General features: G+C 41.5%; 1 protein-coding gene across 2 annotated transcripts in view; it reads right to left on the bottom strand.

The window, feature by feature from the left end:
• The window catches only part of XPR1 (xenotropic and polytropic retrovirus receptor 1), a 226,748-nt gene that overhangs the window by 19,990 nt on the left and 191,181 nt on the right, over positions 1-15,577 (bottom strand). For both annotated transcript variants that reach the window (XM_051857042.3, XM_089299467.1), the window contains one exon: positions 2,358-2,524. In XM_051857042.3, the coding sequence (XP_051713002.2) occupies positions 2,358-2,524 (167 nt within the window). The remainder of the gene's footprint in view (positions 1-2,357; positions 2,525-15,577) is intronic.

Raw genomic sequence — 15,577 nt, 5'->3', positions numbered from 1 at the left:
TCTTTCTCTCTGTAACTCTGCCTTTCAAATAAATAAATAAATCTTTAAAAAATAATAAAATAAAGTAAAAAGAAGGCCAAGGTTGTGGTGCAACAGGTGCTTATGATGTCAGCATCCTGTATCAGAGTACCAGTCTGAGTCCCGGCTGCTCTACTTCAGATCCAGCTTCCTGCTAATGCCCCTGGGAAGACAGCTGAAGATGGCCCAAGTACTTGGGTTCCTGACACCCACATGGGAGAAACAGATGGGGTTACCGGCTCCTAGCTTCAGCCTGGCCCAGTTCCGGCTATTACAACCATCTCTCGCTCTCCTCTCTGTCACTCTGCCTTTCAAAAAATAAAACAATGAAAAGAGGTGTGGTGATCCAGAAAATTCTTCTTATAAATTTGCAAATTGGCCACCGCCGTGGCTCACTAGGCTAATCCTCCGCCTAGCGGCGCCGGCACACCAGGTTCTAGTCCAGTCGGGGCGCCGGACTCTGTCCCGGTTGCCCCTCTTCCAGGCCAGCTCTCTGCTGTGGCCAGGGAGCGCAGTGGAGGATGGCCCAGGTGCTTGGGCCCTGCACCCCATGGGAGACCAGGAAAAGCACCTGGCTCCTGGCTCCTGCCATTGGATCAGCGCGCTGCGCCGGCCGCAGCGCACCGGCTGCGGCGGCCATTGGAGGGTGAACCAACGGCAAAGGAAGACCTTTCTCTCTGTCTCTCTCTCTCACTGTCCACTCTGCCTGTCAAAAAAAAAAAATTGCAAATTATAATGTGGGAAAACATATACTTTATATTGTAGGGTCATAAAAGTATGTAATAACAAAGAGACTGGTTAAAGCTTCTCTTCATTAATTTGATTACATGGAAGCCAGTAAGTTAGAACTGCTTAAAAAGGGGAATGGAGTAGCATTTCTGTAAAGCTACACACCGTTCCTCCGTGCAGTCCCCGTGCAGGAAGCGTGTGTCCCAGCTCTCACTGAGACACGAGCAACACAAGCAGCTGGACGGCACACAGTCTGGTAAGCACGAAGGGCCTGCTTCATCTCACCTGTGACCACTATCTCCAATGACTGATTTTCTTCTCAAATGGGCTTCATAAAAATGTGTACTGTCTTGGTCATATAGTCTAAGTGTTCACACTGGGATTATTACATAATGTAAGTAAAAGATCATTAACAAGGAGTGCCCCCATCTCCCTCTTCATTTGCTTACCTGAAGTGACTCTACGTATCAGTCAGCACTCTCCTCTGTCTTCAGTGCTCACACTTGCAAATAGCCTCTCCTACTCAGCAATATTCTCACACTTTACCAAATATATTTTTAAGGATTTGCAGTATTTTGAGAAACTGTAAAATATGATTTATCCAATCTATATCTTCCTTCCTTATCATAGAATTTTAGAACTGAGAAAAAAAAGTGGAAGATAATCTAATCTAACACCCTTACCTTATAAAAGAGAATTCACTGTAGTATGAGTGCCTAAAGCTAAATGGCTAGTTAGAGGGAGAGCTAGAATCAGAATTCACATATCAGGATTCTCAGTCTGTTGTTCAATTTCCTTTAAGGTCTAATCAGGGCATTCATCCTTAACTAAAACATTTGTGTAAAGATACTTTTGGTCTTTTGACTTTTTAACTTGGCCTCTCACTTTTTTATTCATGTATACAAAATCCTTAAAATAATTTCTGAATAAGTATCTACATTTTCTCATTGAATTGGCATTTGATTATAACACTGGTTGAAATAAATCAAAGTGGAAGGCTTTCTGATGCACCCAGCTTGAGTCAGGCACTTCCTTACTTCTGTGAATTCATAATACTGCTCATTCAGCCAAAATATTTAGTCATTCATTTCATTAAGTGTACTACATATCAGGAACTACAACGGACAGTGATAGATATGGACATCTGAACAGATAATTACAAAATAACGTAATGACTGCAGAGTTTATGTAGGGTAAAAAAGGATAGGGACTAATGGCCAAGCATGACAGGAAAAATCAAGGCTTCTTAGGGAGAGTACCACAAACTGGAGAAACAGGCGTTTACACAAAGGAGGGAATGCCATGCTCAAAAATAAATCACTGTTATTTTTCTGTTGGGTTGTTTATAACACTGTGTAGTAATTTATTTAAATTATCTATTTAGATTATAGTTTAAGGTCTCCCTGGGACTTTTTTTTTTTATCTCCTGTAAAGCCTAACATATAGTAAATACCTAATACATTTTTGTTGACTGAACAAATTAGTACTTTGGGTAATTAGTGTTCTATTTATATTGGGTTAATATAAGTAGAGGTTGAATCTGTATTGCAGTAAGATTTAGTCAGTGATACAAGTAACTTTAATCAAACACAAACATTCCTTGCACATACTTTTTGGGGGTACACAATCTCCTCCCGGAGAAAAGTGTTTTCTCCAGCATTCTTATCAAAGAGACCCCAGTCCATCTTCAGATCCCAGATGAGGGTATAGCAGGAACTGATGATACAAAAGACAATCCACAGGTAGAAGAACACCATGGTGTCTGAGTGACCTCGTTCTGAAGAAAGAAAAGGGAAAAGAGGCAATTATTAGACTTAAGTAAAATTCTTCATCAAATAAAACTAATTGAAAAACAGACTCTTCTCAGAGCTGCATAGAGAAAGAGGATCTTTAAAGACATTTTTAAAGGATCACTGTCTAAAAAGGTTAAATAATAAAGATGATTCCCCAAAGTCCAAACTGATCCTCAAATATTTGTTGAGTACAAAATATTTGTACAAATGTGCATTTGGAGTTTTGGAGTCTTCACTCTAAATACATAAAAGTTCAAATAATTGTGATAGTTTTACTTTTTTTTTAAGATGTATTTATTTATTTGAAAAACAGTTATAAAGAAGCAGAGAGAGAGAGAGAAAGAGGTCTTCCATCCACCGGTTCACTCCTCAAATGGCTGCAGTGGCCAGATGTGGGCTGACCCAAAGCCATGAGCCAGGCACTTCTTCTAGGTGTGCCACGAGAGTGCTGGGGCCCAAGGACTTGGGCCATCTTCTACTGCTTCCCTAGGCCATAGCAGAGGGCTGGATTGGTAGTGGAGCAACCGGGACTCAAACCAGTGCTCATATGGGATGCCAGTACTGTAGGCAGTGGCTTTACCCACTATGTGAAAGCACAGGTCCCAAGTTTTGTTTGTTTTTTTAAAGATTGATTTATTTATCTGAAAGTCAGAGTTAGAGAGAGAGAGAGAGAGAGAGAGATCTTTGACATGCTGGTTCACTCCCCAGATGGTCCCAATGACCAGGACTGAGTCAGGCACTTCATCTGGGTATTCACAAGGGTGGCAGGGGTCCAAACACGAGTCATCTTCCGCTGCTTTTCCCAGGCCATTAGCAGGCAGCTGGATTGGAAGTGGAAAGGCCGGGACTTGAACCAGTGCCCATATGGGATGCTGGTGTCACAGGCAGCAGCTTTACCTGCTATGCCACAATGTATGTCCTTTTTTTCTCTTTTTTTAAAAGTTTTATTTATTTATTTTGAAAGTAAGAGTTACAAAGAGGGAGAGAGAGACAGAGAGGGAGAGAGCGAGTTTCCATCTGCTGGTTCACTCCCCAGATGATCACAGTGGCCAGTGCTTAGCCAGGCTAAGGTCAGGAGCCAGGAGTTCTTCTGGGTCTCCCACGTGGTAGGTCCCAAGGACTTGGGCATCTTCCACTGCTTTCCCCAGGCCATTAGCAGGGAGCTGGATGAGAAATGGAGCAGCTGCGAAGAAATCAGCGCCCATATGGGATGCTAGTGTCACAGCCAGTGGCTTTACCCACTAACCAACACCGGCCCCTGGAGGTTTGAATATTATGTAAAAACATGTCATTTTAATTTTTGGCCATCAGGTGGCAGCTTAGGGTAAAAGATGAAAAAAAGAAAAATCCCTGAAAAACCACTAACAAGGAATGTGCTATATTTGTTTAAGAAATCTTGGATTGCTTTTAATTTAAAACATTTCCTTCATACATTTGGATCTTGTTAATACTCACTGTGAAGGCAGTCTAGATAAAATGATAGAAAGTAACAGATTGATGAGGAATTTACCCTTAAAGAGTATGTGAAAGCAAATGGCTCTCAATTCACAAAGCAAATCATGATTATTTTTGCTTCTTTGAGAGAGTACCTGTTGATATAAAAGTCTAATTTGACTTAGTAGTGGCAATATAATAAGCTCGTCTTATGTTGAGAATATCATAAAGTGCACTGAAATCAGAATAAAACAATTTGCAAATATAACTGTACAATTTAATGTTTTTCACTCTTATGGAAAATATTCTCTAATAAAATTATTCTTTGGTAAGTTCCAGAGCCATGAACAATGATGTATGTGTGCTACAGGTGCAGGATACTGGTATATAAGCGCTAATATGGTTCTGAGTCACCAGGAAAAAGGCACAAAGTATCTAATTCAAAACAAGTTTAAATTTTGGTCTGCTTCCCAAAGGTACAGACAGCAACAGAAGGTATTATCCATAGTCCTTCCTATTAAAATAAATAAATGCTGACAGTCACCTTCAGGTTATTAATATGCTAAGTACAGTATGATTCCAAGGCCCCATCAGAAATTTATAACCTAGTGAATGAAACAAAATTTAGTTATTGACAATAAGTTTGAGGTCACAATGAAGTAAAACGAAGTGCTATGAGAACATCAAGAAATGGGAATGTTTCCCACAGTGGGAACTAAGAGGAAACAGCATCTTAGTTATTTCTAGAAAAATAAATAAGTAGTACTGCAAAATCAGGCAGATGAGGGATGTCACTACGGCTGAAGGAAGGTAAGGAGACAGCATGGGGCACAGGAAAGCACAAGGTGTTTTGAGAAGCTACAAGTCATCTACAGTTAAAATAGGTGACATACAGAGAATGTAAGGAAATCAGTATGATTTGAAATGAGGCTAGAAAAGACATTGCAAAGTCTGACTGTACAGTGCCTGCTTATACCTTAGGATCAGATCTGTATTTAGAAACTAGGTATTGGCTGATTTGTCAAATTTTCAGAAATTCTGGAAACTTGTTACAGTCATTAATGAAATTAAATTACATAAATTTACACTTAGCTATATTAAAAACAAAGTATTAAAACTCATCACTTCCTAATTATTTTGGTATGTATCTTTTCCCAACTCCATATTCAATGTTGCTGTCTTTATAGCTTAACATAGACTATGCTGGAAATTATTTACACCACTGGAATCTGCAAACACTACAAGTCAGGGCGCTCCATCCCTACACTCCACTTAAGACCTGGTTTGTTAAACATATCAGTGCATGACTGTTTAGCTTCTTTTCTTAGAAGGTTAGTAGTAGAAAAAAGAAACTGGTATTTTAAAAGGGTGCACAAGTGACTCTAACTGACAGCCCAGCTTGTATATACACATATTTTCAGGTTTAAACTATTTCCACAAACTCTTTTCTTCAGTAAAAGCAAATTGGGGCTAGTGCTGTGGTGTAGAGGGTAAAGCCACTGCCTACAGTGCCGGTATCCCATATGGGCACCAGTTCCAGACCCAGCTGCTCCATTTCCAATTCAGTTCCCTCCTAATGGCCTAGGAAAGCAGCAGAGGATGGCCCAAGTGCTTGGGACCCTGCACCCATGTGGGAGACCAGGAAGAAGCTGCAGCCATTATGGCCATGTGGGGAGTGAGCCACTGGATTGAACATCTCCCTCTCCCTCTCCCTACCTGTAACTCTACCTCTCAAATAAATCAATCTTTTTTGCTAAAAAAAAAAAAAAGCAAATTGGGTTGAACATTTATAATGAAATACTGTGTCATATGAATTATCAGTTTAAAAGTTCTCTATCTCAGTACAGTCGGATGTGTTCTGACATATTTTTATTTCATTTTGTCCTCAGATTCAGAGTGTACCTAAGCAGTACCATTCAGAAGTACCTAGCATCATGGTCTCATTTAAAAAGTCGCTGTACACTCACCTAGTAAGGTTTAATAAAGCAAATTCAGCAACTCAGTAAAACTCACTTCTCTCATATTCCCAAAACAAGACCACTCAGAAATGAAGACAAGCAATGTAACTGTGAATTATACTAGTAGCTTTCTTAAAACTGGAAGCTTAGTATGTGTTAAGTACTTTACACATATTATTTAATTTAATTTCCCCAACAGTAAGATTTTATTTTAAATGCGAGTAAAAGTGAGACTATGAGAAGAGTAATAGACACATTTAGTAGGAGTAGCAAAATGAGTATATCTCAAGTGACTACAGTAATCAAGTTTTATTACTGAAAGCTAATTTTCTTTCCTTCTTTACTAATTACTAAGAAATGATCACGTATAAATTATTTTATAAAAAGCAAAAAAGTTAAATAAAAAGGGAATTAATAATTGAACTAAAAGCAATGTGCTCATTTTCAGGTATCTCTTCTGAGATATAAATGTAATTCCTGTCCTTGGAGTGTAACTGTTAAAATGGCATAGTGGATGAAGCATCTCCCTCTTTTCTAAGTCTATGCTATTTCTGTGAAGTGTCTATGAGACACACATGAGGATTCAGCATATTTTAAACAAACATATTCTTTCAGAGTATTTCAGAGAAGAGTAATATTTACCTTATGGACCTTCTGAAACAATTCTTAGTATATATCTGGTCTATGAATGCTGCATTTTGGTCTCAATTAATTACCACCCTTATTTGATCTTTCTTATTTCCCAAATGAAGAATGTCTCTCCTTGAAGTCATCTGCCTTCATTGGTATTCAGGAGATGCACTGGAAAGATTTTTATTACTTTAGGCAAGCAATTATATCTTATTCTCTCTTGGTTAGTCCTGGTAGCCCACTTCCGTGATGTTCAGAATCACAGAAAATGAAGTCACTGCTATTCTATGCTAAGGTTTTCTCTTTTATATACCTGCCACACTAGATGCATAACACATAATAGAAATATTTATGGTATTTACCATTACACACAAAAAAAAACTAAAAAAGTAAAAATAAATTTCTCATACAGCTTTATATCCACAGCCATTGCAGCAATAATAAAGCAAAATAATATGTCAGGAAAACTCCTATGTGAGAAACCAGAAAAAATTACATGTTGAAATTATTGTGAATTAAGTTTTAGGAAGGATATTTTCTATAAGAAAAAAGTGACACCATGTGAAGAGAGAAAATGAACAGTTTTCTTTTCATCTAAAGTCTTTTCAGTCTAATAATATTTTACTAGTTCTTAATCTGAAATTAAGTAGGAAAACAAACAAAATAGATTGAACAAAGCCCAAACCTGTAGAGGTAAGCTTAACTATAACCAAGCTTAATATCTAGCAAATTCTAACTCTATTCCTAAAACCTAAAAAAAAAATTAACCACTGAATTATGAGATTAATACTGTTCTCTGAGCAATGAATGGATATACAGACAGTATCTGACTTCTGCTGGTTTGATTAAATGATTTTCTGACTCCACGGTGAAAAAGCCATCCGCATCCAGTAGGCAGTCGTGCTTCAAATGCGAATCTTGAGCGTCCCCTGGTCAGCGAAGGCAGTGCGATACTGTGCTGAATACATGTCAGTGCATTAGTTATTGCTGGGCAGGGGCAGGGAGCGGCAGCTCTTAGCCACACACTCACGAGGGGAACAATCCACACTCTTCTGTGTGCTGTGTTGCTAAGCCAGGACGTGTGGTAAATTAGATGTATGGGATGCACGTTTTAAAAAATTTACTTATTTATTTGAAAGGCTGAGTTACAGGGGGCAGGGTGTGAGTGGGTAGGGATCTTCCAGCCATTGATTCACTCCCCAAATGGCTCTAACAGCTGCAGCTGGGCAAATCTGAAGCCAGGAGCCAGGAGCTTTTTCCCGGTCTCCCACGTGGGTGCAGGGGCCCAAGCACTTGGGCTATCTGCTGCTGCTTTCCTGGGTACATTAGCAGAGCTGGATCAGAAGTGGAGCAGCTGGGAACTGAACCAGTGCCCATATGGGATGCCTGTGCGGCACACGGTGGTTTAATTCCCTATGCCACGGAACTGGCTCCTGGAATGCACTTCTGATTCAGCATATTTTTAATATTCGAAGGGTTTATCTTACATAAGTTTAATATCTATGAATATTCCCCCTGATTTTTAGACTATTTCAGGCAGACAGGATAGATATTATTTCCATTTTACAGTTAAAGAAACTGAAATTCAGAGAGCCAGTTAATAAGTAGAAAGATAACTGGGTTTGAAGGTAGGCTATTTGGGTTTGAATCCAAACTCTGCTTCTTCTCAATTTGTGACTACTGAAGATGTCATACTCTTAAAATGACTGAGACAAAAACAGAACTCATTAGACCTAAGGATAGACAGGGAAACCAGAAATAGGAATCCTCATCCAAGAACTTCTCATACTAGACACAACTGTTTCTCTATTTCAACTGAAAAATGAAAAACAGTTCCATAAAACCATTGAGTAACAGTAAAAGTATTTCTAAGACAGTGTGGAAAAGTGAAATGTAAAAACTACACATATGTTACTGTTCATACTGTATATAAAATTACACTTATAGAAACAGACAAGAAGAGGTTATCTCACATGAGGGAAGTTAATATTAAAGGAATTCAGTTTAAACTTCAGGTATTTCTGTATTATTTGAAGTTCACCTTTGTAGTGATACATATCTATCGATATTTTGCTTATATAATTAAAAAAAGACAAAAAGAATAGGCTAAGGAAAACATTGTTAGAGTGGTTACATCTTAAATGATTTAAATAACCATTTATTGTTGCTATGTTATTTTTACAATAAAAAATACTATACTAAAATTCTGTTATTCATTCAACAAATATTTACTGAACACATACTATGAGCTGCATTATTTGTTATACAGATATAGTACTTTAGATTAGCTCCCAGGAAAAATTTGCTTGTCCATATGTTCAAACACACACCAACTGTCCACTGGATAACTAGGTATATTACAGGGATTGGCTGAAGCTTCACCAAGTGCTAAGTCTAAAAAGGAGAGAGAAAGTAGACCAGAAATGTACAACTGTAAAGTCATACGGTGAGAAACAATCAGAGATCAGGCTTTTGGGAGAAGTGCCCAGGAAAAGTCCCCTGGGGGTACTGGTTGGGCTGAGTCTTGAAAGGGCTACAGTTAAACTGTAAAGGCTTAAGGGGAAAAGAGAAACATTCTGACCAGAGTATAAACCATAAATTCATTCAACAAATGAGTACTTGCTACTTAGCAGGTATTATTCTAGGTACCAGGTACACAGCAGTGAATCTTACTAACAGACATACAGATTTCCTGCCTCAGTGAGCTTACTATTAGTGGGGGTAGACACTTAGCAGATATACAAATAAGCAAGATGGTTTCAGACAGTGAAAAGCACCATGAAGAAAATGGGATGGGGTGATATGACAGACTTAGAGAATTCCTTTAGATAGTATTCAGGGAGAGAAGTTCTCAAAGTTGGTAACTGGGTAATGCTAAGGAAGCAGCCACATGCAAAGCTGAAGAGTTACACTGGAGACATTTGAAAATTTCCCAGGGTGGGTATTCACGTGCTGTGAGTTAAGCCATCACTCGGGGTGCTCACATCCCATATCAGTGAGCTCATCTGAGTCCTGGCTCCCCAGCTTTCAATCCAGCTTCCTGCCAGTGTACATGGAAAGGCAGTGGATGATGGGCCAAATGCTTGGGTCTCTGACATCCATGCAAGAGATCCAAGTGGAGTTCCTGGCTCCTAGCTTTGGCCTGGCTCAGCCCTGGCTGTTGCATCCACTTGGGAAGTGAACCAGCAGATGGAAGACTGATATTCTCTCTCTCTCTCTTTCTGTCTCCCTCCTCATATCTCTGGAACCACAAAAAGTAAGAAAAACTGCTTCTATGAAAAGGACAAGGATACAATGAGAAATAGGAAGTCTTCTATCTATGAAAGGAATCACAGCACGTTTGACTAAACATGGCTGCATTTATCTTTCCCAGACCAAGATCCAAAGATATGAAGCTCTCTTTCATGTTACACATCTTATTCCTTTAAAAGTAAAGATTCTGGGGCAGGCGTTGTGGCATACTTGTTAAACCACCACCACTTGGATGTCTGCATCCCAAGGAGAACCCGGGATTGAGTCTGCCTCTGCTTCAGATCCGAGTTCTTCCTAATGTACCTGGGAAGCAGCACATAACATGTAATTATTTGGGCTGCTGCTACCCACATGGGAAACTCAGATGAAATCCCTGGCTCCTGGCTTCAGCCCGGCCCAGCCCTGGCTTTGCAGACATCTGGGGAGTGAACCAGTAGATAGATGGAAGATCTTTCACTCTGCCTTTCAAAAAATAAAAGTATAAATTCTAATCCTATATTTGTATATGATTTCAAGATTTGTGACTATGTTGCTTAAAATTTTTATTCATTTATTTTCATTTTCTCTGAAAGGCAGAAAGACAGAGATCTTCCATGTACTGGTTTACACAGTGTCCTCAAGACCCAGAGCTAAGCAAGCCAAAGCCTTCACCTGCTGCCGTCCAGTGTGCATGCACTCTAGCAGGAAGCCTCATCAGAAGCAGGAGAGCCAGGACTTGAATCAGGCACTCTGATGTGGCATGTGGGCATCCCAGCAGCAAGCCAAGCACTGCACCAAATGCCTGCCTCTGTACATATGCTTTATCATCTTATAAAATCATTGTGACCACAGGAATGGACATAGGACAAACTACTGTTTGAGAAGCAGAAATGAGAAAAGGAAAGCAGACAAACCAGATGGCTAACTGAGGATAACAAAGTCTTTTTAGGGGCTGGCGCCGCGGCTCAATAGGCTAATCCTCCACCTTGCGGCGCCGGCACACCGGGTTCTAGTCCCGGTCAGGGCGCCGGATTCTGTCCCAGTTGCCCCTCTTCCAGGCCAGCTCTCTGCTGTGGCCCAGGAGTGCAGTGGAGGATGGCCCAAGTCCTTGGGCCCTGCACCCCATGGGAGACCAGGAGAAGCACCTGGCTCCTGCCATCGGATCAGTGTGGTGCGCCGGCCGCAGCGCGCCAGCCGCGGCGGCCATTGGAGGGTGAACCAACGGCAAAGGAAGACCTTTCTCTCTGTCTCTCTCTCTCACTGTCCACTCTGCCTGTCAAAACAAACAAACAAACAAAAACAAAGTCTTTTTAGGGTATGAGACTCTTTGTTTTCAATGTATATCCCTCCCAAGGACACAATGTTATTGGGTGGAGGCACTCATACATACACACACCCACATGCAGCTCCCATCCGCTGGTTTGCTCCCCCAAATGCCCACAACACCTGGAACTGTCCCAGGTTGAAGCCAGCAGCCCAGAACTCAGTCCAGGTATTTCATGTGGGTGGCAGGAGCTGGAGTTGGTTATTGAAGCCAGGCATCTTAATCAGAGTCCTAACTGCTAGGCCAAATCCCATTCTAAGGTAGGAGACCAATAAGCAACTATACAGGCTAGAAGGAGCCAGAAATGACAAAGTGTTTAAAGGTTTAAGGAAGATAAGGGATGAATGCCAGAGCAAGATTCTGAGATAGGAGGAAATGAGGTCGGAACTTCGAAGGAAGGGCACTTTGTTACTCAAAGCTGGGGAGAATGGAATGAGAAGGGGTTTAGATTAAATAACTGTGCAGGTAGAAGGTAGCTCAAGGAAAATGGGCTCAACTTTCTCAAGAAAGTAAGACACGAGATGGTCTATAAGAATAAAAAGGAAAAGGGAGGGGCCAGCACTATAGCATAGTGGGTAAAGCTGCCGCCTGCAGTGCTGGCATCCCATGTGCTGCTGCACTTCCAATCCAGCTCTCTGCTATGGCCTGGGAAAGCAGTAGAAGATGGCCCAAGTCTTTGGGCCCCTGCCCCTGTGTGGGAGACCTGGAAGAAGCTCCTGCTTTGGATGGGCACAGCTCCAGCCATTGTGGCCATTGCGGGAGTGAACCAGCAGATGGAAGATTCTCTCTGACTCTGCCTCTCAAATAAATAAATAAAATCTTAAAAAAAAAAAAAAGAGGGAAAGGCAGAGTTGAACTTGAAGGAAGCAATGAAAGTTATAAAAGGCCCTTTCAAGTTAACATTCCTGAGGCTCATAAAAATAGCATATGCTGACAAAGGACAAAATCACATATGTATGTTTAGAAAGAAGTTAAGCTCTCCCTCTGTTGCAGTTGATTTCTCAACAATGTTGCAGTGGATTCGTTTCTGAGAGGAGGAACCTGGTGGGGGCAAGAGGCGCAGAGTCACCACACAGACCCCGGGAGTCCCGGGAAAGCAGGCCTGAGGCGAGCAGCCCAGAGACTCGGTTATTGGAGTTAAAACAACAGCTGAAATAGCCAAGACCAGCCAATCCGGTCAAGGGGCAGTCTATGCCCCAACCAATCACAGCCTGTTGCCAGGTAGTTTCCAAAGCCATCCCATCACAGCCTGTTGCCAGTCAGGCTCTTGTGGCCAGGCAGTTTCTGAAACCATCCAATCACGGCCTGCCGTCAGTCAGGCTCTGTTGTCATGTGGTTTCCGAAGCCATCCAATCACAGCCTGCTGCCAGGCAGTTTCTGTTGTTAGCGGCCATCTTGGCATGACCTTTTCACCTCAGTGGCCATCTTGGCATGAACTTTCACCTCATTCCACCACATCCCTCCTATGAAATTCTTTTCATTTTGCTTGTGCTTCCATTGTTTTTTATTATGTGTACAAACATATTTTTCTTTTTCCTTTAAGACTTTTTTTTTTTTTGGACAGGCAGAGTTAGACAGAGAGAGACAGAGAGAGAGAGAAAGGTCTTCCTTTTTCTGTTGGTTCACCCCCTAAGTGGCTGCTACGGCCAGTGTGTTGCGGCTGGCGCGCTGCCCCAATCCAAAGCCAGGAGCCAGGTGCTTCTCCTGGTCTCCCATGGGGTGCAGGGCCCAAGGACTTGGGCCATCCACCACTGCACTCCCAGGCCACAGCAGAGAGCTGGACTGGAAGAGGAGCAACCGGGACAGAATCCAGCGCCCTGACCAGGACTAGAACCTGGGGTGCCAGCGCCTCAGGTGGAGGATTAGCCTAATGAGCCACGGCACCAGCCTCCTTTAAGACTTTTAAAATGAACTTACAGTAGAGCAAACTGTGTGTGTATTTATCTTTTCCACAAAACTGTATTGTCTTTCAGGGAAAGTTGTCATATCAGCATTTTTCTAGTGCATGCTCACTATGATATACACAGTAGAGGCTTAATATTTGCAAAAGTGAATTGAGGGAAAAAGCTGTGCCTTCCTCATTCTTGCATTTTCTGCACACCTATCACCTAACAAACATTTGGGGAATGCAACATAGTTTTTGGGCCACCTACACATATGTGTCCCTGAAAACATATATAAAGTTGAACATGAAAAAGTCAATTAACAGATTTATAATATATTGTTTCCTGAAAGCTAAAAATAAATAAAAGGAAACCCTTTATTATACCTTCCTTTGTGGTTCAGGCACAGTTTTTGATGACATATTTCTGGCATTCTTTGTTTTTTCCCTTTAGAACAAAACACAGCTGAACTCTTTAAATCCAATGTGTGTCATATTGATACTTAACAAGCTGCTGCTTTCTGTATAATTAATGATTTCCATCCTTAACTATGTAAGATTTATGAGGCATTTAAAAAATTTTGTGTAGCATCATTTATACTTCTCACTCATTTCAAGAAACATAGACAAAATACAATAAAATACTCAAATAATCACACAAACACACTAGTATTTGTGACAAAGGAGGAAATGCTGCCAAAGCTCACTGTTAGCAGCTGGTGCGATCATGCAAAAGCAGGAAATGTTCTGAATCCAAAAGATGATTAAGACGTGTGTGTTTATATGTCTACAGTCTCATAACATAATACCCAAGCTGTTCAGATTTCAATAGAAAATCAGTCACACAAATAACCAGGACAATTTCATGCTGAATAGAAAGAGATAATCAATAGGTATCAAAACTGAGATGACAGAGATGTTAGAATTATTGGGCAAAGATTTTAAGGCAGCCAAGATAGAAATGCCTCTGCAAACAGTCTCAGCAAAGAAGCAGGAGACAATAAGAAGAACCAAATAACCAAATGGGAATGTGAGAACTGAAAAATACAATAACTGAAATACAAGTTCAGCAGACAGTGTTAATAGCAGAATAGAGACGACAGGGAATGAAACAGCAAACTGGAAGACAGAACAACAAAAACTATGCAATTTGAACAACAGAGAGAAAACAGATTGAACAAGAAAATGGACTGAAACTCAAGGATCTGTGAAACCATCAAAAAGGGAAGAATCAGAGAGAGTATCAGAAGCAGTAATGATTGAAAACTCCCCTAAACTGGCAAAAGACACAAATCTCCAGACTCAAGAAGCTGAGTAAGCTTCCAGCAGAACCATCTCCAAGAAACCCACGGCAAAACACATTGTGCTGGACTTCTGAAAAAGACTAAGAAAAAAATCTTAGATCTGTCTCTCTCTCCTTCTTTCTCTGCTGTTGGTCTGCCTTTCAAATAAGTAAATATAAATATTTTTAAAAAGAAAAAATAAGGGCCGGCGCTGTGGCTCAATAGGCTAATCCTCCACCTAGCAGTGCCGGCACACCGGGTTCTAGTCCCGGTCGGGGCGCCGGATTCTGTCCCGGTTGCCCCTCTTCCAGGCCAGCTCTCTGCTGTGGCCCAGGAGTGCAGTGGAGGATGGCCCAAGTGCTTGGGCCCTGCACCCCATGGGAGACCAGGAGAAGCACCTGGCTCCTGCCTTCGGATCAGCGCAGTGCGCCGGCCGCAGCGCGCCAGCCGTGGCGGCCGTTGGAGGGTGAACCAACGGCAAAGGAAGACCTTTCTCTCTGTCTCCCTCTCTCACTATCCACTCTTCCTGTCAAAAAAGAAAAAAAAAAGAAAGAAAAGAAAAAAGAAAACAAAACTTAAAAGCAGCTGGGAATATAATTACCGCTTCCTTGTCAAGGGGAAGCAACCTGACTGGGAGTGGATTTCACAGCAGGAATCCTCTGGGGGCTGGCAGGTTAAGTAACTGCCTGTGATGCAGATATCCAGTATGGGCACTGGTTTGTGTTCCAGCTGCTCCACTTCTGATCTGGTTCCCTGCTAATGGCCTGGGAAAGCAGCGAAAAATGATCCAAGTGCATAGGCCCCTGCCACCCATGTGGGAGACCTAGAAGAAGCTCCTGGTAGTGCTTGATGGCCCAAGTACCTGGGTTCTTGCAACCCATGTATAACACATCAAACCTGAAAAAGCCATCTGAAACAATTCTTTTACATTTGTGTTTATTCATTTGAGAGGCAGAGAAAGAGAGGAGCGCTCATTTACTAGTTCACTTCCCAAATGCTTGCATTGGCTGGGATGGCACTGGGGCTGAAGCCAGAAGCTGGAAAATCAATCCAGGTAACCTAAAAAGGTGGCAGGAAACTAACCAATGAGCCATCACCTCTGCTTCCTAGGACCAACATATTTTAAAGATGTATTTATTCGAAAGGCATAGTTATTACAGAGAGGCAGAGGTACAGAGAGAGAAAAGTTTTCCATCCCACCCGCTGGTTCACTGCCCAGATGGCCACAACGGCTGGAGCTGCACTGATCTGAAGCCAGGCCAGAAGCTTCTTCCAGGTCTCCCACACAGGTGCAG

Source organism: Oryctolagus cuniculus, chromosome 7 (assembly GCF_051225735.1).
Source record: "Oryctolagus cuniculus isolate XC-2025 breed Fujian yellow rabbit chromosome 7, ASM5122573v1, whole genome shotgun sequence".
Classification (NCBI taxonomy): Eukaryota; Metazoa; Chordata; class Mammalia; order Lagomorpha; family Leporidae; genus Oryctolagus; species Oryctolagus cuniculus.
The sequence above is the reverse complement of the archived record's forward strand: the minus strand, read 5'-3'. Positions and strand labels throughout refer to the sequence as shown.